This window comes from Nomia melanderi, chromosome 1, assembly GCF_051020985.1.
Source record: "Nomia melanderi isolate GNS246 chromosome 1, iyNomMela1, whole genome shotgun sequence".
NCBI classification, from domain to species: Eukaryota; Metazoa; Arthropoda; class Insecta; order Hymenoptera; family Halictidae; genus Nomia; species Nomia melanderi.
In genome coordinates this window covers 10,484,762-10,511,822 of record NC_134999.1, presented here as the reverse complement: position 1 = coordinate 10,511,822, position 27,061 = coordinate 10,484,762, and the positions used below count along the sequence as shown (strand labels likewise).

General features: G+C 45.8%; 1 protein-coding gene across 5 annotated transcripts in view; it reads left to right on the top strand.

The window, feature by feature from the left end:
- The window catches only part of LOC116427685 (Fanconi anemia group J protein homolog), a 58,918-nt gene that overhangs the window by 27,178 nt on the left and 4,679 nt on the right, over positions 1-27,061 (top strand). For all 5 annotated transcript variants that reach the window (XM_031978319.2, XM_031978322.2, XM_031978323.2 and 2 more), the window contains one exon: positions 18,203-18,238. In XM_031978319.2, coding sequence (XP_031834179.2) covers positions 18,203-18,238 — 36 coding nt within the window. The remainder of the gene's footprint in view (positions 1-18,202; positions 18,239-27,061) is intronic.

The following is a 27,061-nucleotide window of genomic DNA, read 5'->3' as shown; positions in this document are numbered from 1 at the left end:
TTCAACCGTCTAACCGCTTTCAGCACTCTTCGGCCTGAACACCGTGCGACAATAAAACACATGGAAAAAAATATAAAATAAATCGTGGACCGCTTCCTTTAAGGACGCCGCGATCGGGTTCAGGGAAGGGAACGAGGTTAGCTAACACTCTTTGAAACCCCCCTTTCCGCGATCGACGTTTGCAAAATGGCGGCCGTACGACATTTGCCCTCGCAAAATGCATACAACGTATTAATCGTACATTAAATAATTCATTGAAATAATTTTTTTTTAGAAATTTTTCCAGTTACGATGTTACATCCACTGTACGCCCTGCATCAGAAATAATAATTTACTTTATTTCTTATAGCAATTTCTATACATAATATTAACAGTTTCGCCGAATTCTTTAAAGATTTCAGTAAAAAAGATTCTATAGTTATGCTTTCATTACACGAACAATGAAATACACACTAGGATTAATTAGATATACACTAGAAAAGGGTATTCATATTTTTAATTTCAACGCGCACTATTGACAATCGTCGCATTAAAATAACCGTCCCTCTTCAACCGAAACTATCAATTATAACGACACAGAATCGTTCCATCCTTCGAATATCCCACAATGAGGAAGGAAAAAAGAAGAAATCCGCTCTTCCCCGAGAGAGGCGCGCAAGATTTTCCCCGGGATTCCCTTCATTTTTCTTCTCTATTTTTCATTCCCGCGGTTCGCGTACTTTTCGTAGGGGTTAGCCGCGTTGCCGACGGCGACAAGGTGCGCGCACCGGGCGAGAGCAGAGGCAATCGGCCGTAGGCGAGAGATTAAATCCCGGTGCAACCGAGAGTTTTCGGTAATTTCGGCCGCGGGCTTGTTTGCACACCTGAGCCCTGCTCCGCCGCCGATATAATTCCGTCGGAGCATTATTAATTGCCCTGCCACGCGGCGGCCCGACCTCCAAGTTTATTAAACCGTGACGAATTTTTTATGAAAACTGATCCCCTACCCTCATCCCCCAACTCGAGATCTCACCAGAAACCTATCCAGTCTCATTTCCCTCCCCTTCCCCTCTTCGAATTTGATTTTGCTAAAGGGATTTAGGACAGGTATCTTAATTTTCCGGTGATCTGGGAAATCTTCAGTTTCCTGTGGTTAGTAACGAATCGTAGTGAGAGGATTGTGTGTGATCTACAAGACATTCGAAGAGGATTCAAGTGAATGATTGTGTTTCGTGAATATTCAAAATGTGCTGGTGCAATAAGATAGTAGATAGTGCTGTTTTATAAGTGGAAAATTTATTGATGTTCGTTGATTTGTCATTGATAAGTTCAGTTGTCGTAAGTAGTTGCTATGTCTTCTGATAAAATTTTATATTCTGTAGTTGTTCGTAATCTTCTTGTAACTATATTTTGTTTGAATCATTGGTTTATATAAGTGTCCTACTTTGTCTCATTACTGAATTGTTTTATGCTAAAACGAAGAAAAATACCCCTGATAGCTGTGTTAAATTTCCGCAGTATCGACATACAAACAAATGGAGGATGAGGAAAATTTTGTTCACGCCAGCAATAGCAGGCGAAAGTCGAAGGGTTTATAAATTGACTCGTGACTAACAATTGGAATGTTCCTTCGGACGAGGTGCACCGTCGAAATTAAAAACAACTCGCGCAAAGCGTAGCGAAGAGCAAACGGAGAATTCGTGGGGTACTCTCACGCGAGCGCGTTGGAAAAAAAAACAATGAATGACGAGGATCGAGGACCATCGTGTTCGAGTTTCGAATTTACTTATGCCGCGGGCCGGTGAACTTCCATCGTAAACAATAGTCGCAGCTTTTCGGATCCGTTTAAAACTCGAGCCACCGCTTTCTGCCCGCAAACAAACGATTCGATTGAGCAACGAAACACCGTCGAGAGAAAATATCTCTTTTCGGCCCGTTCCCTCGCGACCTGTTCGTTTCTGACTTGTCATCTTCGCAACGTGTATTTTTTTATTATACAGTAATTACAATTAGTTAACTTTTTTAAAACGCGAGTAAAACAATGAAGGAAACCTCTGTTCTTTCACGTTCATTTGTCTTTTGCACTGAAAAATCCAAGGGTATTGTTTATCTAAAAAGTAATCAAATATTTTCAGATGGCAATGCAATATATTTTCAGTGTTCGGTACTGTGACTGGATGTGATAAAAAGTGTTAGCTCCTTCGTGAACACTTAATCGCGTTCGCCAATTCAGAAAAGTTGAGTTCCCCTCCCCGAGCTAGCAAGGAAATATTGTTTTTTTTGTCGTCGGTAATAATTAACGCGATGTTCATTGCAAATTCAGCAGGTCGAAGTATATCCCCGTTACGCAGCAAAAAATTACACAACGCTGGACGCCTTTCAATTCCGCTCCGCGGCCCCTTCTATCCTTCATTACGCGAATAATCGACAACGAGCCAAGAATTTCACCCACTACCCAACCCCCTATTAACCGAATACGCGTTTTCCACGCAAATTGGATCCCAACGACTGCAGCGATAATTATATAGAATTGAACGCCACGAACAGGCTGCGTAATTAATTGAAACTTTTGTGATTAACTCGGTTCTCACGTTAACGCCGCTCGTTGACGGAGAACAAGTGACGTTTACGTGTAAATCGAAGGGTTATTTATGCGTGAAACAATTTATAAAATTAAGTTCATTCATGGTGTTCGATAATAAGTGTTCCATTGTCAACAAGTAGCCTACTATTTTTTATCAAATTCAACATTCATTTCTTAAAAGAAAAGTCTTTGATGCTTCAGTAGTATATTATCTTCTTTCTTGATTACCGTCCACCATTTTCTATACAAGAAAACAGCGGAAAGTTGTTATATCTTCATAGTTTTACCGTTAAAAGACATTTCAGCGCTACAAATCAATGAACAATAATCTGAATTTACAGAAATATGGTATGAAAAGTAAGAACATTTTTTTAAAACAACACGAAATACACGCCAGACAGGAAGGACAGGAAACACCGACGCTGAAATTTGGTAAAATCCAGGCCGGGCTCGGTTCTCGAATAAATTCGTAATTCCGTTCGTGTGATGGCATCGAAACGCGACCGCCCGCAGCCATCGTCGCGTGCAATTTTGTCGACTAGTTATGGCGAATTAAAAAGTGGAAAAAAAGCAGCGGGAGGACGCCGGCAGGCGGGTGGGTGGTAAAAAGAGATCGGCAGAAAGAGAAGGAAAAGCGAATGTAACTAAACGATTCGCGCAAAATTCCCCGAGGCGGTCGGTTTATTTCCATAGCCTCGATCCAATCGTACACGTTGGGTCCGGCGTCTAATTTTTAACCAACCGTGTATCTTCCCCGATGAAACCCGCTCGTTTGGAATCGGAAAAACGAAACAACCAGTGGGAACGGGGGCTGCCGGGAAACGGGCGAATTGATTCAGGCTTTCGCTCGATGGAAATTCATTCTTCCGATGGTAAAGGAATTCAGAATGGAAATTTCGCGAGAGATACACGCAGCCTTTTAGAATGGAATATTCATTCATTCGTTATTTTGCAATCCTTCGAAAACAAATATTAACCGCGCCCCGTGTATAATCCGTGTCCGCCTCCGCTGAAATCGGAGTTTCCACGTCTGCTACATTCACGTTAATAACTGAAAGATCAGTAAGACACTTTCCATTTAAAATCGCTTCGTGATCGGTAAGAAAATAAAAGGAGAATTCGTGGAGTTACTTAACAGCACGTGTATTGGATATTAACTTGTGTTTTAATTAAACATCCCGAAACATTAAATACGGAGAATACACTAAGGGATAATTGAAAGTTTTACTAGACTAAACTACTGTACACCCTATTAATCTTCTATCATTAAAAAGAAATACTACAAAATCCTCAGAATAAAAGTTGCAATCAATACTTTATACATCAATCTTTCATTTCTAATCCTTCTTATTTCTAACTTCTAGCTAACCAAAATACCTCAGAATACAAGCTCCCATCTTTTAAAACATCTCAGACATTCAATTTTTATTATGTGCTCTTCCAGTCATCTACACAAAGTAACACTCTTCATTGTATCAAATTCTAAACAATCATGCCAGCTAAAAACGCGCAAGACCACCATTCTAATAATCAGCCTCCTGAAATCACCACGTTCACCAGGGAGCTAGCCGTGAAACTTCGCCAGCACCACGCACGAAGCACCACCCCCGTGTTACCCCTTTTAGCGGAGGCGCAGAGAGGCGAATGGAAGGAGCGTAGGTCAGCCAGGCCGCAGGAGCCTTTATTGTGTCCCCGGGTGCGTTTATTTCGCGAGCACGCGACGTATCGAGTGCGTGGCGGCGCATCGCAGCTGTGCGACCATCCTGGCCCCCTCAGATTGGATCACTCGGTAGATTATTTGGCTTTATGGTGCGCGGAATATACTATGCCAATATGACGTGGAGGGCTTGTTCACAGCGAGGGTGGTGGTAGCCATGGAAACGCCGGCACCCGTGAGTGTCGGCTCCAACGCCACCCGAGTCCCTCATCTCCCTCCTTCGTAGCCACCCCCGCTGGAGCCACCCCTTGCCCACGCCCGTGCCAGCCGACTGTCTGTCTCTCTCACCGTTCTACCCGTTTCCCTCTCTCGCTTTTTCCCTCTTTCTTCCTCCAGCACCCTCCTTCCGGCACCAGTCGACAGCCCCCTCTGGACCGTAGGGTGAAAGCCACCCCTATACCTGGTCCTGTAACGGATCTCTATATACCGCTGCCTGCCTCGGTTACGTACATATACGTGTACATGTATTGTACGTTATGTGCACCGCCGCGCGGGGGTGGCAGTGGTGTTTCGCTGTGTTGGCGCATCGATCAGCGTACGTGTGTACACGTTCTTGACGCGTGCGCGCATGTACGTGTGCGTACGTGTGTCTACGCGTCTGTACAGGTGGATGTACAGGCAGTCGGGGTGCCTCGCGATCAATATGGTGGACAGACGCACCGACACCCTCCACGGGAAGGCCAACTCGATTTACGAAATTCCGTCCCAGCCTGCCTCCGCAACCCACCGCCCACTATCATCGGCACAACGCAGCGTTTCGCTCCATCTCTCAACGCTTTTCTCCTTCTTTTTGTCGAACCACCACCGCTCGCCAGCCTGCCCCCGCGCGGACAACTCCGGCAGGGGGCATGTTTTCGGCTCCGTTGAAAATCTCTCGCGGCCGTAAGCGGTTAAGGGATCGGATCGGAGGGTGGGATTATTAAGCCGATGTCGCGTGCACTTCGGCTCGCTTGGCTCCTCTTTTTCTTTAGTCGTTTTTTCAGCGTTCGTTTCGTTCGATTCGATTTCAATGCTTCGACCCTTGACGCACTCCTCGAGCGCAATTTTTATTTATGTGTTCGTCTGGGTTTTTGGTGGTCTCTGCGAGAGGCTACTCTGCGAGGGATGGAAGTAATATTGGATAGAATATACCTGAGAACTGAGGTAGATTTCATTTGGACGAGTTCGTCAGGGGATGAGACGTTTCGGATAATGGGGGACCACTGACTTTTTCTTCCATTACTGTTTTTTAATTTCTGTAGTAATGAATACGCGGTCTTTTAATTTTACTTGAATACAAGATAAAGACGTTGATTCGTGTGACTGGTGTGCTGTGAGGGCTGGATTTGAATAATAGGAATGTATAATATGCTCGGTATGCCAAGTAATAAAATACAGTAAAATACAACGATTGTGAAACATAATAGGCAGCGGGTAATATTTTTCAGACCGTGAAAAATGTAAATTGGAGAAAGAGGGAAGCTCATTTACCTTGAAAAGTGTCAGTAGAATTTTCTCGGCCGAGTTCTTATTCAAATACCGCGTGGAGAATGAATAATTTAAATTAAGAAGGGAGTAAATTGTTGTAATACTTCGAATTTTGTGGTGAAATTTGTAGAACGTTTCAATTTAAGCAAACAAAGTTTTATTATAGTAACGAGACTTCATTTTATAACGAAGAAACAGAGGTTTAAGTTGCAAACGGTATTTAGAACAGGACACCGTAAGTCAGAAAAACGAAAATTTTTGTGTGAACGCGAGCGCGCGCGAGTCTTCAATCGCCTGTAATCGGGTTACGATTTTAAATGATTAACTCCGCTTTCAACTATCAGGGATAATTAATTTTTACAATGCGCCGCGATAATGAACGTAACGAGATACTAAATAAAATAATGAACTTCTTTCGGTAGTGAAGGCGGGATTTTTAAGGGTGTAGTTATTCAGAGCGGCGAAGGGAACGCGAGAATAATTAAAACGTAAATAAATGAACTTTCATTAAGCAAATTGATTGACGGTTCATTTAACGAAGTGTAAAATCGAAGTGATTATATTCCTCCAAATGAATGTTCGTTACTTGAAACGAGTAGCTATTTTCACAAACGAAGCTCCGTTCGTTCTTTGAATCGCCGCCGAAGCGATGGGAAAAAGGAGTCGTCGATAGAAATTCGTGGAAAACGAACGTCCGCCCAACGCGTCCGTTATTTTCGTAGACAACTGTATTTTGGCTTTTGCATCGCTTGTTCTCGCCTCGCGAAGTATAATCTCGACGATCGCGCACGGTCATCAAGTAGCAATATCCTGGAGTAGACACGTGCGATGTCGAACAAAGCGGTTCGATTTTGGTGATAGCGATCAAAGTAACTTTGCTCGTGGTTCGCCGAGCCCCGTACACACGTCAACGAAATTGTTTCTCGTTCCCGGGACGCTGGTCCGTGTTTTCCGCTCTCCCGCCAAGTTTTTCGATGGAATTGGTCAACCTGGGAATACCGACTATCGAGACTCTTCCGAATTTATAGATATTCGGGAATTTCGTGTTTCCGACGACATGGAAGTTAACAATTTATATTTTTATTATATATGTGTCTTTAAAGGGTTCCTAAATTGAAGAATTTCATAGTTTTATTATTCAGAAATGTTAAGAAGTAATAAAATTTCTCGAAGATCTTTAATCTCCGAGAAACCGCCATTTTCTTCAGGATTCTGGCATTCTTTATACTCGAAAGGAGAAACGAACAAATTTGCTTAAGTTCTAAATAGTTTCAAGTAAAAGTTTCTTTATATATACAAATAGAAATAACTACACAAAGGGCTAATAGGTCTTTACAACCTCTGGTTTGGAAATAAAGGCGGCAAAAGCCTGTGAATCGTTCTAACAGAATATTTTTCTTAACTTCACGTTAATCTCATTAAACTGTGTTTCCAACTAAGATCAGTAACATTTCTACTTCACTGTTATCATAAGCAATCACTTGATTCTTGAAACAAATTTTTCTCTTTTCATTCTCAGAAAACACCTTGAAACTGAGAATTTTCATAAAGCTCCTCTAATTATTACTGTTCCAAGCTAGTCTATGTCAACGTTTTTCCGTGTCAAGTGTAAACGCGTAGAGGGTTGGTAGAGGGTGGTTACATGGGAACACGCGGCACACCTATCCACTGTACATGTCACTGGCAGTAAAGGCGAAACAACCCCCCGCGATGGGTCGGTAAGGTCCGCTGTCAATATCAGAAAGCCCGGAATATTTTCCTTTGTCCATTGCAATATTAAACATTTCCTGTTACTCTTATTCTTCGACACGAGAAATAAACAATCTCGAATCTCGGAGCAACCGTAAATATATTTTCTGTAGTAGATAAAAATCGAAAAATTTTCCTTTTCGTTCCATTACTACAGGCTAGTCCAGACTGAGGGGCAGTTAAATCATTCATTTGTGAAAGTAATCATCTCCGCAAAGCGAAAAGAAGAACAATATAATAAAATTACATACACGAAGAACAAATTGATGTTTCGGCATTCAAATTTGAAATCATTCGAAGTACTGACTTAGTGAACAACTTAATTGTCAATTAACAGTCTACAGATAGTGAAAGGCAAAATACAAGTTTCGAAATAGTCCGACAAATTTCAGTCTGTACTTTCGATTGTAACGGGAAGCAGAAAGCACTAATTTGATGTGGACCCACGACACTATTTGTAGACAGTCTACACATCATCCGGCAACGTAATTCGACTGTCCGTAGACACGTAGTAGATAGACAGTCCACAGATAAACTCCCAGTCAGAACCACCCTGAACCGTACATCAGGCGCGAAACAGTTCGTCGCTCTTTATTCCAAAAGTTTCCCACGCAACTCGGTGAATCGATACATTTTCCAGCTGTCAGAGTTTTCGTAACAACCGATACTCGGATGAAAAGCGACCTCCGACAAAGGGTAAACGCGTATCGTTTCAGTTCCGTCAGCCCCGGTAGCCGCGCGAACAGCACGCGAACCGTCAACACGCTCAAACTCGAATCAGTCAAATTTTCCACCGGAAAGGAACAACGAAAAAAAGAAGTAAAAATAAAAAGCGTGCCGTCCAAGCAGCAGCCATATGCAACGGTTCGTCTAGGAGTAACGGTGAGGCGAACGAAACAAAAGAGAAACGAGAAAAAGAGAGAGGGAAAGCGAGAATCGAACGGGATAGAAGAAAGGGAGCAGAACAATCGCAGGACAAGTTGCATCCCGGTGGAAAAGTTTCCCGGTAGACAGAGAGATCCTGCGAGCGAGCGGCGCGAATCGTTTTCTCGCTGCTTTTCCCGCGGTTGCAGCGTCGGAGGTTGCGAAACGGGGGCGGAAGAGGGTGGGTTTAGAAGGACTGCATGGCTGCCGGTGCGGAGGGTCGGGGGGAGGGTGGACGGTAAGCGGTGAGGCTCATTTTATCGGCGGCAGAGATGGTGCAGTCTCTTCTCTTCCTCCTCCGCCCTTTCTCTGTCGTCCTTTCCGCCCGATCCTCCCCCGCTTTCGTCAACCCCCGTATTTTCTCTCCGTTCACATTTTCACCTGTCCCTTCTCCCCGCCACTGTCTCCTCGCGCCCCCAGTCCGTTTTTCTCTCCGTTCGTCTTCCCTGCTTTATCTCACCGCCACCCTTCTATCCTCCTCCTCCTCTTCCTCCTTCACCTCCTCCACTCGACTGCCGCCGTGCGCAACGATAGAAGGAGGGAGGGTGGTGGCTGGCTCGGGGGTGGAACACGGAACGCCTGGCTGGCGACATTATTAGACGCCCCCGATGAGTCAGTGAGGCCAGGGGTGGATACGACGCTGCATGGGCGACGCTACGCTCACCCGCTACTCCGACAAGGGGCTGAGTGACAAGCTGGGCAGGGTAATGAGAAGAAAAGACGGCGCGCAGATAGATATCGCCCGGGAAAAAGGCAGCCTCTGACGCGCAAAAAGGCTGCAATTTTCGCGTACGTCGCCCGCCGCCGCCACCGCCGACGCCGCTGCCCCCCTCGCTTAGGGGGATTAACCCCTAGACCAACGAAGAAAGGACCGGCTTGTCGGGGGAGGCTACAGGCGACTCCATTTTTTTTCTTTCCTTCGTTGGATTTTACTCGTATCTGCCGACAAGCGACTTTCATTCCGAGCTTCTGGTTGAGGCGTGAATTGAAACATTAAGTCGACTTTACTGAGTCTTTTGTTGATTCAGAAATGATGTCCATTACGAATGGAAAGATTTGGTTTTCATCGTGTTCCCATGATTAGCTTGCAAAGTATATGTTTCTTAGGGAAGAAATTACTGGTAATCGCATTGAGTGCGATTCAGTTTAAAATGTATGTTATATCGATATTATTATATGAGCTGATAATGATAATATTAATTTTGAACGCCGCAATTCCGATATAATTCAAGTAACAATGGTCCGCGGTACAACCAGGCGTATCAATGACTTCGATGAAATTCGCTGCAGTGGCGGATCCCCCGGATTCGGCAACACGTTCACTGACTACCGAGCGTCAATTATTACCGGCGGGAATTATTTCGGCCACGTTGAAGTCAGCGGTTTCCTCTTTGATGCCATTTTGAGCAGCGTAAATGCCATCACAGTGGATTCCCAATTAACTGTAGCTGCAACTACATTCGGTCTGGTTTCATGAAACACTGTATGCAGGAGGATGCGCCGAAACTCCGACGTCCGTTTCTCCGATTGAAAGCCCACGATTCGATCCTAGTCTCCGGAAAACGTCCATTCAACGATCGATAAAGATCTAGGTTTCCAATTCCTTGCGTATTCCCGTGTCCCGTTGGGTATCTGCGAGAACAATCTGTTCTCGCTTGTCGCGGAAAATCGTACCGACGTCTCTTCGATTCAATTCTCCATGTCCAAAATTTCTTTATAAAGGAACAATTGCAATTTGATTTACATTGTATTATTATCCATTTTCTATGTCATTAATACCAAACGTGGATAATTTCCATAACATTACTGGAAGAATTATAAAATATTTATCATTCAAAGCACTATAGGTTACTACACTTTACAGATACATTTCACGCAATTCATACAATCGTATTAAATGAACACGCTTCCATAATTTTCACAAACATCAAAAACCATCCGCTTTTGCCGCTGCCAATACCGAAGAATCACCAACGCACGCGCGCAGGAAAATATCGGGAATTAACCTACTTATCAACGAGAAACGGAGACTCGAATCCGATTTGAATCCGATCTCCGTCGTGCCGTTCGCCGTTTCCCGCGATCGTCGCGCAAAAAGAACGAGACCGTTGTTTCCGTCTCCCGCCGTGGATATCAGGAATATGTAACACAGAGGACAAAAAAAGAGGTATGAAAGGAGAGGCAGATAAGGTAATGAGGAGAAAAAAAATGTGGTGGAAGTACGAAGGAGGATAGGAACGACGGGAAAGGAGAAGGGGTTCTTTTCATGCCGCCTCCGGTTTGTCTTTCTCTCTATTTCCCACTCCCTCTCGCCGAGGTTTTCCGCAGGAAGAGCACAACCCCCGGTTGCGTGTGACAGCCATTTTAATTCCGAGCCCCTAGGGGGGTCTCTGATTTTCATTCCCCATGATGGAGCATCAGCCGTCCTCCCTCTTTCAGCCCCGGCTCATCCTCTCGCTCTCACCCTATTCCGCCCTCTATCACTTCTTTTGCCTCTGCGTCGTCTCTTTCTCGCCACGACGTTTTTCCACCCTCGTCCCTCGCTTGTTCTTCTTCTCCCCGTCCCTCTCTTCGTCACCTCCCTCCAACTGTGTCTTTCTCCGTCCCTTTTCTCCGGGGAAAAGCTTTCAGAGACAGCAGCGAGGGGACGGAGGAGACCGGATGAACACCGCGGTGTGTCGGCTATCTCGGCTGTCGCATCGCGAATCGAATAAAATCTGCCGGCTAGGGGATGAACCGCACTCCGTTTAATTTCGGTCGGAAACGAGTCTCCGCAGCGGTGCAGCCTCATTTTTCTCACCCCCGTGAAACTGAATTCGCTGAGCTGCTCCTTCCTCGACGGTTTCTCCGTTGGTGACGCGGTTTCGGCGATTTTGATGATGTTGATTAATTTTCTCGGTATTTACGTTTTCGATGAAGTACTCAACGATTGGATAAAAGTGAAGCTTTTATCAATGTTTCGGGCAAAAAGTTTGGAGTTTACTCTAGTTTCTGGGGTAAAATTCACTAAATTCGAGCATATTTTTCGTGAACCGAACTAGCTATTTCGTGTATTGCCAGTTATCTCTTTTACGCGGGTTAACTCTTTGCGACTTGTTTGGTAACCATGCTACAAAGGATCCCTTCATTTCCAATAATTTTCTGTTCAGAAAATAATTTTCATGTTCGCCGCGAAGATGTACATTTATTCCAAAATTTAAATTGTTTATAACATTATAATTTTATTTTCGAACAGAAATGAAGAATAAATTTAATATAATTTAATATTGAATCATTGAGAGAATGATTGGACGAAGGAGCTCATAATTTCCCAAAGTTTCTCTCGGCACATCCGTTGAAAAAGAGCTCACGTTCGCCGCGTTAGCAAGTCCTCGGGAACCAATCTTGCGAAGGGTGCACGCATCCCGCAACCCCCTTCCTCTCGCCTCCGGCACGCCCCACCTTTCAGTGACCCCGAGGGGATTGAAATTAAAATGACAATGAGGGCAGATCCGAAGGGAGGCTAAAAATGCGTACCCTTGCGATCGTCCAATCAGCAACGGTTCTGTGGACGCCATGGCGACTCTCTTCTCTCTCTCCCTACCTCCTCGTCCTATTTTCTCCCCATTTTTTTCCTCATCTCCTTTCCTTTCAACCCCCTTCGTATACGCACGCAGGGACTCGGAAAAGGGAGAAGGACATGAGCAGCGGGCGCGCGGTACGAAATGAAAACGTTTAAAGCGTCGGGTGATCTTCACAGTAGTTTTCAACCCATTTCGTGACATCATTCGAAGGGAGAGACACGTGAGGGAAACAAAATAGACGGAGGCGACCCCCGGACGCGGATCCGGGGGCGAGCCCACGATCGGAACGGAATGCATAATTGAGTGGTTGAAAGGAAGAGAGAGTGGGCGACGGCGGCCAGGATCGAGGATTCTCGCGATTAATATTCTAATTACGGGAATCGGAATAAAAGTACCGTCGAGGGATGTTTTACCCCCCTCTCGCATCTCCCCCGAAGTCGTTACACGTATTTTCTTCCTTCCTTCGTTTTCCTTCCTTTTTCCAGAAAGGGTTGAAGTTTGCCAACACGGTCGATTATTAAAAAAGAATGCGATCCATATATTCACGATCGACTTTACATGATGAACTTCCACCACTGCCCATCAGAAATACGTACTTATGCACATCTCATTAAACCTTTTCATCACCGTAACGCCATATTACACAGTTTCCGAATTACCCTTCGAATGAATTCCGCTCGCAATTTTCGCGAATTTACGTCTATTCGCGCATTTTACCAAGAAACCAGAGAAACCGCAGCCGCACTCGTTCCCAGAAAACTCCTCGTCCCGCGAATAAAAATAAGAAACTCGCATGAAACCGATAACGATTCATTTCTCGGAAAAATCCGGGGACTCCGCGGCGTTTTAATTTCCGTCCCATTTTTCGTCTTTCGACCGTCTTCCAACCCCCTTCCGATCGCTCGCGTTCTTCGCAGTCTCTCTGGCTATCTCCTCGTCAACCCACCCCGTTCGCCTCTCGTCCCGCCCGCCCCCCTTCTTTCTCCCATTTCCTCCTGTCGGTGGATGCGCGCCATGTAAAGCCGTAATTAGTGGCTCCGCGTGTAATTATCGTGGAAAAAAGGGCTCTGAATACCCCATAGTATTCAGGCTGCGCCGAGGATGAGTCCTTCGTGATGGAATCGCGCGAAGCACCCTTGAGACGTGAGCCCTTTCCTTCTCTTCATCCCTTGCCTCTAAGCGCAACCCCTCGCAACGCCAACCCCCTCCCGCCGGGTCCTCCTCGTTCCGCGATTCGAAAGCGATCGCGTTTTCGACTGTCATTGCCTCGGTCGGGGCCGCGAGCCACCATTTTCAACGGATCGCGTTCGTTTCTTCGCCATTTAGCCCAACGGTCCGCCATTTCGTGTCCTCCCTGTTCTCCTTTCTCCGTTTCTTTTTTTGTACTTTTGCCCCCCCCCCCTCTCTCCTCTCTCTCTCTCCCTCCCTCTCCCTCTCTCGTTTTCAACCAACGTTCTCTCCGGTAATCTCGAGTCAACCGAAAAGAAGCTGCCCGCGAATAGACCGCGCGTATTCAGCTTCTTTTTTCCTTCATCGACGAGAAAATTACTGTCGAACGGATGAGGAACATTGAAATGCTCCCTCCCACGGGGTGGTTTCGCTCGATTGGCCCTCCAGCAATGAATATTTCCCGTTTCCTTTTAAGATTACGTGGGCTCTTTACGCTGGTATTTGTTTCGCGTACCTCTGTACTAGGGGGGTGAGGGTCCATAGAAATAATCATCCGAATATTTCTGTCGGGTAATAAAAAACGCAGCCGTCTTCGCCGATATTCTTTAAACGGTCGGCTGGTTGGCTGCGCTCTTGGAAATGATGCGGAGTTATTCTTGGTGTATTGTATGACGAAGGAGTATTCAATGCCTGATATTCTAATATATATACTAATATATGATATACTAATTTCTCATTAAATGGGTTCCTTCATTGCCACATCGACATTCGTATATTAAAAACGAAAGTAAAATGAATCTTTCACAAATAATTCTTAATTTTCTTGATAATCTAATTAATCTTTCGCCCTACCATTTTTTCAGAACTATTCTCACAGAAACTCTTCCACACAGATCGTTACCAATCTGTCACAAGAAAACTGAATACTATTTCCATTGCAAATTAATTGATACACTTAAAACACTATTTGTTTCCATCGAAATAGAAAAATACGAATACTATTTATAAAATATTAAATTCAGTTTATAATATTCACCATCAAAGTCTCCCAATGTCTATTCTTAACACTAACCGCACCGAGAGCCAATCGAATGATCGGATTTAAAATTCTACGTTTCCTTTCGTTCATTCAACTTTATATCAATTCCAATATTATCCGATTAACTATTTTTTCAATTTTTTTCTGTTCGTTTGTTTCTGTATCCACTAAAAAAAATGTATCATCCAACTTGTTTGCCTTTATTTTATAGCCAGTTATTTGACTGATCGCGGTAGTAAAAGTGCTGGTATGGTAGTGTTAAAATTACGTTAAAAGAGTGTGTAGAAAAAGAAAGAAACGAGCGAAATAATGGAGAACAATTAATAATAATAAATCGTATTTCTGGTCCACGGCATCGATGACGATTAAAAACGTGGCACTAGGTTCCAAGCCGTTCCAGGGACCGATGGCAACCCCCGAGCAATACGGCAGTCGTTCACTGGGAGAGGGGTGGCCGCGGGGGTTTCGAGGGCTCTGCGAGCCGCTTTCGATTCATTGTACAATAATATGACGGAAATGTCAGTCAATTAATAAGCATACCAAACCTGACTAATTTCCGCCTTTGTTCGGGCTCCACGGCCGGGATGGATGAATAAGTGGCCATTATGCGGCTTTTATGATTGGTCAGATCCGTATCACGACAGCCGGTTCCGCTTTTAGAAACCCCCGCGCGCCGGCACGTCGAAACTTCTCTTGCGGCGAACCTTTTTAACCGCGTGCACGTGCCGGCGGAATATCGTTCTCGTTTTCGTCCTCCTCCGGCCTCTCCGTCCTCCGTTCCTCTCCTTTTTTTCTCATTACGCCCTCTCCTTCCTTTCTTCTTCTTCTTCTTCGTCTTCTTCGCCATACTTTTCTTGCGGGACCAGACTTCGTATCCTAGGCGTTTTGTTCCTCGTCGCGTGACTTCCTTTCGTGGAACGCAGGAAGCCGTAAGTGCTGCTTCGAACTCGCGATTTTTTGCCTCGTGATTGATGGAGGCTCGTGATATTTAATTGTAATCTCCGATGGGGAATCCGGTCGAGAGAATGTTGCTGTAGGATTATTGTATAATTTGAAGAACAGTGATGTGAGAGTAAGTTGACTGTTGGTTGTGCCGTGAAAAAATTGTGAAATTCATAGTAATCAATTGTTCGGAACTTTGCGAAGTAAGTTGGTAATAAGTACTTCGTCAATACTGTTTTTATCGTGACTTCAGTCTTAAAAATTCATTCTTGCAAATTATGACTAAATTATAAAGAACAAGGCTATCAATCTTAACAGGAAAATTTTCGTTGATCATAAACATTCATCTCCGTATTACTATTTCCACAAAACTGAACCATTCATTCCATTTCAACGAAATCTTAAAACACAGTATATACTTATTCAAACCATCATTCCTTCTGCATCCAAATCATTCACTCTTTTCCTCCCAATAACACCCCTAGAAGGTGTCATAGAGTCTAAAAAATAACGCCATCCAGCAAACATCAAACAACATCAAGGAAGAAGGAAATAAAAGGAAAACGAAGCTCGATCGACCGAAGAGATTAATCCAGCAGACAGCGCGAAGTGTCTCCAGTCTGGCTGGCCTCATCCCAGGAACCCTTTCCTATCCCGCCACCCCCGATGTGGATAGCAGCCGTGAAAGGGTTGCGAGATATGGCGGCTGCTCGATTCTTGGAGGGCTGAGGCAATTACACGGATTCGTTAATGACGATGACGTTGGCTGTCGGCTATAGGGGGTGGCGGGTGGGATCCGCTGACGCGGGGCTATCTTTCGTCTCCACTTATCCGCGGCGTCGTAAGGGGTCGCGACATAAAGGAGGGGCGTGGCGGCGGCAGTAGCAGCAGCAGCGTCGGCGGCGGTGGGGTGTGCAGCTGCGCCACGTATCAGCCACCTATATCCTTGGTCCGGCTCACCCCACGGCTTATATTGCCGGCGGGGGATAATACCACGGGGGTGCCGGAACGGTTTCATTACACGGCTTCCCGAGGGATAATATCCTCGGATATCTCGCCGGCCGTCCCCACGGGCCTGGAATTCCGTGCCACCGTGCTTCCTCCGCGTCACAGACGAGAACCCTCGCCGTTACCGGCACCCCATCTTTCACGAGCCCTCTCGCAACCCCTTGCCCGAAACGATGGTGGATGCGGATGGCGCGACGGGCTCCCTGCGATCGAACGGATCGGAAAATGGCCGGCCCTGTGCGTCCAGTCGATCAGCCTCGAGTTTCTCTGTTGTGTCTTCATGATCAGTCTTAAATGGAATTTTCAGGAAGTTAATGAAACTGATCTTTTTTTCTGGAGAAGTTGGTGTAGACGGTGGGGTGATGTTATTTGGTAGATAAAATAACTTCGCGTTAATGGTTTCCTAAGTGAAACGGAATGCAAGATTTTGTGGTTATTGCATTTATTGTTAGACTGCGAAGGCGGTATTTGAAATTATTCTTAATTGATGATAGGAATGTCTGCGTTAACATTTCGTGACATGCAGAGTGCATTGCTCTACTTTTATCACCCACAAGATACTCAAGCACAAAATTTCTCTATTTCTCGCTATAACCTGAATCTCCCTAACTTCCCTACGACCCAAACGAATTATAATACTTTATCCCAGGTTCATCGCGCATCCTTTTTACCAAACACCGTACCTCGATCTTCCAGTATCCATCGGAATCAACGAAACAATCCATCAATAAGCCACTCGGATGCTTCTTCATCCGTTACCCCGCAACCCTTTCGTCCCCAATCTCTTCCTCCCTCGAGCAAGCTGTAATTCCTTCTCGTTGAAGGAAAGAGAAAAGAAAAAAATCGAGGAAAGAGTCTCTCTAACAAAAAAAAAACGGAGAGAAAGGAAGAAACGAAAGAAAAAAGAGAAGAAAGAATTAATCTCGGAGGATTCCGCGGCAAAAGGGGGAGGCACAAAAGGGGTCGCAGGGAAGCGGAGGGCGGGCCTCGCGGCGTTTTCGTTCCGTGGACGAGGCTCTCTCTTCTTCCCGTCTCGTAAGGAGTCTTACGAGGTTGTTCCGGGCGCGCGTTCCCTTGTGTGCACACCCGGGGCCCGCTTTTTCCCGGCCCGGTCGGCGGACCTTTGATGATCCCGCGCGCCGGCACAATGCGCGCGGATCTTGTGCTCGTGCGCGCATTGCGATTAGTATTTAATGCGCACATTGTCGAAGGGCCCCGGTTTCCCGTATCAGATGCGAGACCGGGCCCACCAAGGACCAGTTATTAGGCCCGCTGACAGGCCCATAATCCCACACCGCCGAACGAGAGAGCCGGCCTCAGACGAAATATATAATGCCCATTAGCGTGGCGGACCCTTTCAACCCTGCCCCCGAAACGTACTTTTCCTTCTGTTTCTTTCCCCCTTTTTTATTTCGTCCCTCGCGCACCCTCACCTTGCGGGTCGTCCGTGCGTCTTTAATCCTGCGGACAGGGCGCCAACGGAACCAGCACGCGCGCGAGATTCTTTGATCGGGGATAAAGTTTCGGGTCAGGTTAATCTGTGGACCGAATCTGACGTTGCGACCCTAAAGTCACAATGTTCGAGAAACGGGCCTCACGCCTTTTCCACTCTTTTGTTCCGAGGTTCAAGGGATTCTACTGACGCATTCGGAGATCGCGATTAGATGCACGGAGGATCTTAGCTCCGTTGGAAGAAGATGAAGGTTGATTGTTGTGTGTGTGTAATTTTCATTTGCAGTATTTGTTCGTGTGGAAACTACCCCCGTGTATTTCTGGAAGAATTGAGGAATAGTCGATGAATGAATGAAAGTATTGAGTAGTGCATAATTAAATTAAATTAAATTAAATTTGAGCGTGTAGAAGATATTTTAATCTTTCTGCTAGCGCATGATCGAGATCTGTTTGAGTGTTGAGTGCAGACATTTCAAGTGTCATTAGTACGCAAATACAAGTAAAACTTTAAACTTCAATGATTTTCAGTATTAACTCTTTCTACTCTTTTTTAATGAATTTTACTCTATGATTCAAGTAAACAATTAATTATTTTTAATTTGTTACAGCGCAAGTGCGGGAGGCAAACGCGAAACTGGAGGAAGGTGAGTGAGAATGTTTCTTTTTAATTTTCCTTTTACGATCTCATTGGACACGCGAATGTTAGGTGGCCCACCGTTATTTTTAACGAATCTAGGAGTCTTTTATAAGTATTTTCTCGGTTGCATTAATTAGAGCCGCGATAGAAAATCCGAACAGCCGATCCCGAAAACATTTCGTTTCGTTCCGAGCGGATGCGGGAGAGCCGCATTACTCGGAGCTTCCAGGTTTTTGCCTCCATTGTGCCGGCCCGATAGCGGCTCAGCGAATATTACGTAACATATTCCGATCCGTTTGAGCATGAAAACCCTCCGCGGTTATTATATTTAATAGGAAAGGAGCGCGATTTCGCAACATCTGCTTTCGAGCCTCGACGGGGCCCCCTTTAAAAGGGAAAATTCTTCGTCCGCCATCGATTATTTCGTGAAGCAGGAACGATACACGCGCGCGGAACTTGTTTCCGAACTGTTTGTTTACCGATGCACTTTGGGAATAGTTTGCATTGAGCTTCTCTTAATTTTCTTTACGTTTCACGCGATGATTTCAAACACACCAGAAAAAGAATTATCGTTTAATGATATAAATACGAAGAATTAAAAGTCAGTCGTACTTTGTATACGTGATAGTATTAGATGTGCTTTAACGTTGCAATTAAGGAATGTTAATCAATAGTGAATGTATTCGAATTTGCACAGAAAATGTAATAGTACGACCCAGTAAAACGAGGAATATTCGTTGCTTCTTCTTTTTAAAGACCTTACTAATTCGAAAGTTCAAACGACATTAGCTCTAAGGTATTAACATATTAACCCTTTGAACTCTGTAGGCTCCAATATTGCACCAGTTATAATATTAAATATTTTAATGAATCAAAGAAACTACCTTAAAATTATTAGATTTTCCACACATCCAAATTTTGTACTGAGAAGGAAACTAAAAGATCGAAGGAATGTTATAGTATTTTTCATTTTCACTAGAGATACCATAAAAATTAGTTGCAGTTGCTGATAAATTACAAAACCATCTGGAGTGCTAAGAGTTAAAGTGACCAAAATGTGCACGAGTTTCCTAAATAACGGGGACTGGCAATTTCGTCGAACGAATATACAGACGTTATTAAATAATTGTTGTATCGTTAAATTAGATTATCAAACAATCCAGGACGCACTCTCCGAAAACTTGTGCCGTGGATAATAGCGGTGATATTAATATCACGGATAATATGTAACGCGTATTAATGCAGCGGATGCGATTGTTGTTTCATTTCGGCGACGATAACAACGACAACGATAATCGTTAATCATAACAGCAACAATAAATCGAACATCCAAAGTACTGCTCTTATAAAATCATCTGAAGCATTATCGCTGATCTGTGTAAACCTTGATACACTTTTGGCATTTATTAATGTATAGTATATAGACAATCTTATGTATTAACGAAAGTTAATAATTTTCGTATCATATTTCCATTACAACGAATCTTTTGATCGAAAGTTCCCTGTTCAAACGTTCTGCTACATTACTTATGAACACAGTAATTCCCGTGAAGATCCAATGCATTATCAGATGCAGCCCTCGTGACGTCCATCGCCAATTACAATCAATTACGCCTATGAGACTCCTATCAGAATTTACTCCCGGGAATCGATATATCCCGATTGAAACCAGCCTCCGAAACACCCTTGAAACATCTTTGGCAAAGTTATGCTCTCTCACCAGCAACCTGGACACACACTATCCTATTTAGCAATGACAAAGACCTTGTTTAGAGTCTCCTATATTCTAACCCCATCGCTAATACGAAAACATTAACCATCGTCTTGAAAGGGAAAAACAAATCAAAGAAATCAAAGAATGCTACTAAAAAAGATAAAAATGGCAAGAACATTAGTTCGCACCTCCGTGTCCCTGGAACACACGCAAGGACCGTGCGTGGTCTCGCTCACAGGTCACGTGGATGCGCGGTAGGGTGGGTAATGTCGGGAAATGTAGCTAACGAAGTTTACGAAGACACTTAACGGAATTACGCCCTCGCCAGCAATGGCCTCTGCGAGCGTGCGTTCCCCTCGGAAAATCAACCGCCCTCCTTCCGCCGGTCCTCTCTCTCTCTCTCTCTCCATCTCTCACTGTTCTGGTGGCAAGGGATCGTCGCGTTAATTACCGCGAGCGGAGGCAAGAAGCCGGGGAAAATCGCGGCGAGAGAGCGCATCATCGTCGTGAATATAGTCCAGGCTCTACGGCTGGCGAAAGGTCGCGAAAGGAAAGCAGCCGGAATGGGGGCGGGAAACGAGGGGGTAGGCGAAAAGGGTGGCGGTGTGCGCGAGCGGGAGGAAGAGCGATATGGCGAGAGAGGGTGGCCTCGGGCGAAACGAGGGTGGTTGGCTCGGTTTTGCGTCGAAGAAGGGTGTTATTGACATGGTGGGTGTCGCGTCGTCGGCCATCTTGGCCTGCCTGCCTGCCTGCCTGCCTGCCTGCCTGCCTGCCTGCCTGCGTGCCTGCCTGCCAGCCTGCCTGCCAGCCTGCCTGTGCACCCTCTCCTCTACTACCGAGTCTCTCTCGTGCGCTCGAACCGACCTCACTCGCCCCACCAGGCCACCCCTTCGCACCCTTCTCTCAGTCGCAGAGCTAGCTCGGTCGCTCTCTATCCGAGCGAGGCTGGCGTGGTGTCCCCATCGCGGCCAGGACATCCTTGTGTCCCCCTTGTGTCGAGTGACATTCGGGCTATATGCCCGGCCTAACCTGCCCGACAGACGCCCTGGGCCACCCTTTTCGACCAACCCCGGCGACGAGCTCCGTGGGTCCCGGGGGTTGCTTGTCGTCATGGCGACCGAATCCTCCTCGCCCAACCCCCGTCGGCCAAACACCGGTTCCTGTCCCTCGGTACACACTTCCCTCTTCGTTTCTCGGTGTCTCTGCTCCTCGAGTCATCCCCCGACTCCGCAACCCTCTGTCCACGCTTCCGACCCCCGGCCCACGATTTTTCTGCTTCTACCGCTGCCGCCGTCGCCGATCATTGCGTCTCTCCCTTGGACCGATTCCTCGGACTCTGTTTCCTCCTTCCTTTTAGCGACGTTTCTTCCTCGCTCTCGCTTTATTTATTTATTCCCTCGTCCGTTTCCTTCGAGGATATTTTTTTTTGAGCGTGCTTGAATTCCGAACAGGTTCACCGGGAAAGGAATTTTTACCTAGGTCTTGTTTGAGAGTCACGGGCCAACCGTGTTTTCATGACCGAATTTAGAGGTAATCATTGAAGTCGTATTTTTTTTGTAGCAGTTTTTGAATGGATGACTTTTTTATCTGTTTTCCTTCGGGACTTAGGAAATTGATTAGAATTCATGTTTATACTAAATAGTTACTTTCGAATTCATACACTTTTGGAATACTTCGAGTTAAACTCCTCATCCCTCTTCCTCCATTCTTCAGTATCTTCTCATACCAGGTCCTCCCTTCATTTGTCTTATTATCCCAGCCTCTTGCTTAGGACTCACCCCCGTTCGATTAAATAATTGCCTTTGAATCGACATAGTCGAAATACGTTTCAAGTCCAATCTTCCTCGTTGTCCTCCAGTATCTTCATTTCTACTGTTCTTCGTCAGTCCCTCTTATTATTCCACCCTCCGGGAATAATATTCTCGAGTAGAAAGCCTCTTACGCTAGTTCTACACTCTTCGCCTCCCCATTTTTTCCTTCGTTGTTTCCACTCTATTCATATGCGTTCTCCCCCCGCGCTTTCTCGACAACAACTTCTTCTACGTTTGTCGCTGCGTCCGCGCGCGCGCGTCCTCGCGAGTACAGCCCTCCGCCGCGTTTCTCCTTGCCGTTGCACCCTGTTCTCATTCTTCTATCCTTCACCCACCTCCCGAAAAACCCCCGACCGTCATGGAAACTGCGAGAATGTGCGAGTCCATGCTCGCGTTAATAACGTCTCCATTTGACATAGGGGATGCTACCCCGGATGCCGCATCCCCGAGGCGCATTTTCCTCGACTCTTTGCCCGTCTTTAGTTCCGCGAGACCCTCGAGAGAGAGTGAGAGAGAGGGGGTAGGGGGAGAGGGAGGGAGAGACTGAGGGAGAGAGAGGGAGAAAGAAACCGGCTCGATCGCGAAAGCCAGCGCAACCCCCTTTGTCCGACCGCTTCTTTTCTCCCCGTGAACTGTTACGTTTGCGAAGGGTAGCGATCACGTCGCCCGCTTTTGTCCAGGAATGTAATGATTTCACGTTGCTCCCCGGCACGGAGGAAACGGAACACGTTTGCTCGACCATTGGCGCAGCCCCCGATGAGCTTCTGGAACTCTCAGCGGTCGGTTTTGCGAGAAATGAAACTTTTCTGCGATCCACTTTTGCGTTAGGAATTCCTTGGTTACGTGTTACAGACATTTTCTGTCGAGAAAATTAAATCGTGAATTTTCTGCTAATCTGAAATATTAACTTTTCTATATTGTGAAAGTCACTCCTTGATAACTGCGATTTCGTTTTTGATAGAATTGAGAAATAGAATTCTAGATCAGAGCTGTAGGTAATTTAAATATCGTTCACTAGATGAAGAATTTTTGTAATCCTTTATCGTTAACCTTATCTACTTAAAATTCTTCCGTACCTCTGAAATTTATACATGCCTCCACTACGCGAATGTTTGACTCCATTCTAGCCAACACAGTCTCCAAATGGCAAGAGACGCCGAAAAAGGGCAGCGGTCCAAGAAAATCTGACACACGAATACCAAGATCACTCGGCAAGACGCGTCTTTGAGCTTGCAAGTGGAGGGAGCGTCCTCGAAACCTCGAAGAAGCTCTCGAAAAAGATTAAATAACACTCTCCTGTCAGGAACAAAGAAAAACACGCGACATCGTCTCCGGCAGCAGCCGTTCCCTGAGCAAACATCCAGTTTTATCGGCTTTCACGATACCCGCCACTTCCTCTCCCCCTTCAATTCCCGACGGACATTCTTATTGTTTTTTTTTGTATCTTTCTCTGCTCGATTCGTTCTCGCGTTCCTCCGTCTTCGATCCCTCGAAACGCGATAGCCACTGCGACTCCACCCCGTTACGGTTCGCGACAAAATGAAAATCGATCTGGCCGGCCGCCATTGTGCCGAGGATTAGAAACTCTCATCCAACGGCGGTCGACAAAGGGATTACGCGAATTTAAGTGATTGATTCGCTGCATTTTCACGGTGTCCATATACAATGCTGTACGGTCGGTCGGCTATTGTGCCCATCGTCTCGCGAGATCGAAAACAACGGCAATCACGGCGCGCGGAAATTTTCAACGAGACACGACACGGCCCCAATGAGCCACGTGAACTCGCCCCCTCCCTCCCACGATTGATTCTTTTTCCAATTTTTTCCTCTGTATTTTGTTTTTGTTTCGTTTTCGTCTGCCTCTCGCTCGACGATTAATCTTCCGTTCTGCCGGAGAGAAATTCAGTTTAAATAGGGCCACCACTGGCCGTGATTGGTTTATATCGACGGCTTCCGCCATCGGACCGACACGAGCCGACGCGGCGCGGGGCCATTTTTTCGATTCCGCGACCGGTTTTCCCATTGTCTCGCGGCGATCGCGCGCTCCACCGAATCCGCAACTAATGGAAATATCATTGGTCACGCTGTGGAACGACTTTTCGCGGTGCACGAGTGCATCGCGTGTGCATTCTTGTCATTCGCGACGCTGGATTACACTTTTCTGACGTTGTTCGACACTCTCGAATGATCAGCGACCGTTCGCCACGCAATAGAAACGATTTGTACATCGGATACTTGTAAAGGAACAGCTTTTATTGCTTCTGATGTCTTTCCTTGTATGTAATGTTCGTTCTTGATGTCGCAACGTCATGCGTGGTTTACGGCTGAGATAACCTTCCGCGGATTTTTACATTTTTCCCGCTGAATTTTACCGTGTTTTTGTTAGCTTTTTCGCGTGAATCGATCACTGTTGACTGGAACCGACCGTGTATCGCATTCGCTCGGAAACGTAAACAACTTTATATTCCGGAGCAGTACGTCCCAACCGTTTTTTTTTCCAATTTATGCTTCGACACCGGGACGCACGGTAATTTCGCTTCGGAGTAACCCGTTTTGAGTTGTCTTTAGAATCCAGGCAATCGCTCATACATTTTAAATTACCTATCAATAAGAATGTAATAATTACAAAAAGAAAGATAAAGATACCAAGGAGCTTGCAATGCTGGAAAAGTGGTACCAAGCTACGTTCCCAACACTCAACTTCATCAATTTAATTGTAATTCGGTATCAAATCTCAATGATCATATAGAAATACTTCTTTCCTCTCCTTATTCTTAATTATCTTAATTTTTCATCGTGTCTGATAATTCTCATCTATTTAAACCGAATAAAGAGCGACTGACCGGAAGCCATAAGTCATCCCTGTTTATTTCCAAGGAACTCCGTCCTCGATGAGGGTTTAACGCGACCCTTAAAAGAGGAGGCAACCCGTCGAATCGTATTTCGCAAAAAAAGGAAACCGTGAAACCTCTAAATTTCCCCGGAACCAATAATTGGTATTCTCGGATCGCTACGTCTTCCGGCGTTCTTAGCGCGGCCGACTCGGCCAGCGGAAACGCTGGGGCGAAGAACCAGAAGAAGAAGAAGAAGAAGAAGAAGAAGAAGAAGAAGAAGAAGAAGGAGAAGATGTGCAAGAAGAAAAAAAAGCGAGCCGGATCGACGAGTGGTTTCTTGATCAAGAGGAACTTAGAGTATTTGTTGCCGGCGAGCAAGGGGGGGTGGGTGGACAAGGGACGGAGTGAAGCGAACAAGTCGAGCACCAATTAACTCGTGGCTGCGGCTTGATTTAACAAATCGTCGCTAATTGGTTGGATTGCGGTGCTTCGTGAAACTTTTGCTACCGGCCGAGACAAAAGCCGTATCAATACCCCTGAGGTCCCCCGCTAATAATCCCTAATTCTCCAAGTAACTCGAAGCCTTCTGCTGCCCCGGACAAAAGGAAGATCTAGCTAGAATCGCTTTCGTGGGAGAGGTCGCCACAGTGTTCCAAAACAAGGTTACCTAGCGACTACCACCTGACGCACAGCTGATATTATTATAATATCTACCGGAAAAACTGTTCGCAAATACTTATGACAACTACCGTTATCGTTTCTGTCATTGTTGTTTAAGCTTTAAATAAACCGTAAATTATTGAAACTGGTCTATTGAAGACAATCTCCATGCAGGAGATTTCCTACACAACTTCAATAAGAGATCCATCGTTAAAGTCCCATGGAGAATGTTCTAATAATTCATCTGAAAAAAAATTCTAACGCGACTATAACCGTTACCATCAAGACACCCTGTGCATACGGTGCACGCGAGATTCCCGTAAAAATCAGGAACCCACGAGACTTCTATTAATTAGCGGTTGTGAGATGACCCTGTCTCAATCGTAGCGAGTGGAAATCGAAGAATCAGCTGCTTTATGCTCGCGAATCAACTGTTTATTTATTCGCGATACGGCGGCCTAGGGGGGTTGAGCGGGGGTGGGAGATACGGAGCGAGCGATCGACGTGAAACGAGTTCATTCATGCTCTGCGGGATGAATGGGAAACGAAATACGTGTACGGGACACGGCGCCGTATTGTCTCGTTCGATTTTCTTTCGTTTTTATCTTCGTGTCCCTGTTTTCTCTCTTATCTCCATGAATTGTCCCGCTGATAAGACAATCGGCGCATAATGAACCGCTTGATCATCGGCTTCCTCGACACCGAGCATCATTATTCGACCGTATCTTACTTGCTCGTGAGTTGCGATCGGAGGGCGGTCGATCAACGACTAATATCAATTTACGGATGGCCCTTGGGCGCATGAACACGCGCGATAATCTCTGATCACGAATTCATCGTTTTTTGCTCGGTTATTTTCGACTGGAACACAGGCGCCGAGAACATCGGCGGATAGATACACACGGTTAACAGCGACATCAATGGAATCCCCGTTAATTCCGCGAATTACAAACTGTAACGGTTACTTAATTGCACGTATTGTCGCATTTCCACGGCACGCCGACGCGAGACGGCGCACATGCTCACCGGTTTAAAAGAGACGTTTATTAGGTCTCTGGGGAAATGACCGTTTCGATACGTGCCGCGCGCGGCTACCGTTGATTCTTTAATTACCTTTTTTTTTTAACACAATTGGATCACCCTCCGAAAGTTACGTGGCTGAAAATAATAAAAATTCAGCCTCGTTTAAATGAATGAATTAAATAACTATACATTAATTCATGAAACACAGTGTATAATATATAATTGCCTATTACTTCCAGTTTCGTCATTCCTTAAATTCCCACTATCCAAGTAAAAATTCATCAGACTGAGAAGCATTCCTCTAGAAACACCCAACCTAACCGAACGTTGCTAATTCGAGTGGAGGTGCGTTCTCCCCAATTTCTTAATATAATCAGGCCTACCGTACCCAAAATCGATGTTCCCCGGACAAAGAGCCGGGCCGGTGGTTCGATCCCCGTCAGAAAACTGAATTAATCAACTATCGTGCGGCAACCTGAAACAGGGGTGTCGGACTTTCCATTTTGGTGCGGCAGCGTGGCGCGAGGGGTTGGGAGGGCAGCGAGGAGAGTCGACGAGAGGCAGCTCCGTTGCCTCGAGGGTGGTTTTGATCGTCGATAGAGAGAGGAGGCGCACGGTCGCCGTGGCTGCCTGGCTGATTGTCGAAGGGGGTGAGAGATGAGAGAGGCTAAGACAGGAGAAGCGGGACGGGGCCAATCAGAGCGGGGACTTTGAGGGTGTCGTTGCCAGGCAACGAAACACACCCCAACACCCGAGGGGAGAAAACCCCGAGGGGGTATCATCCAGCG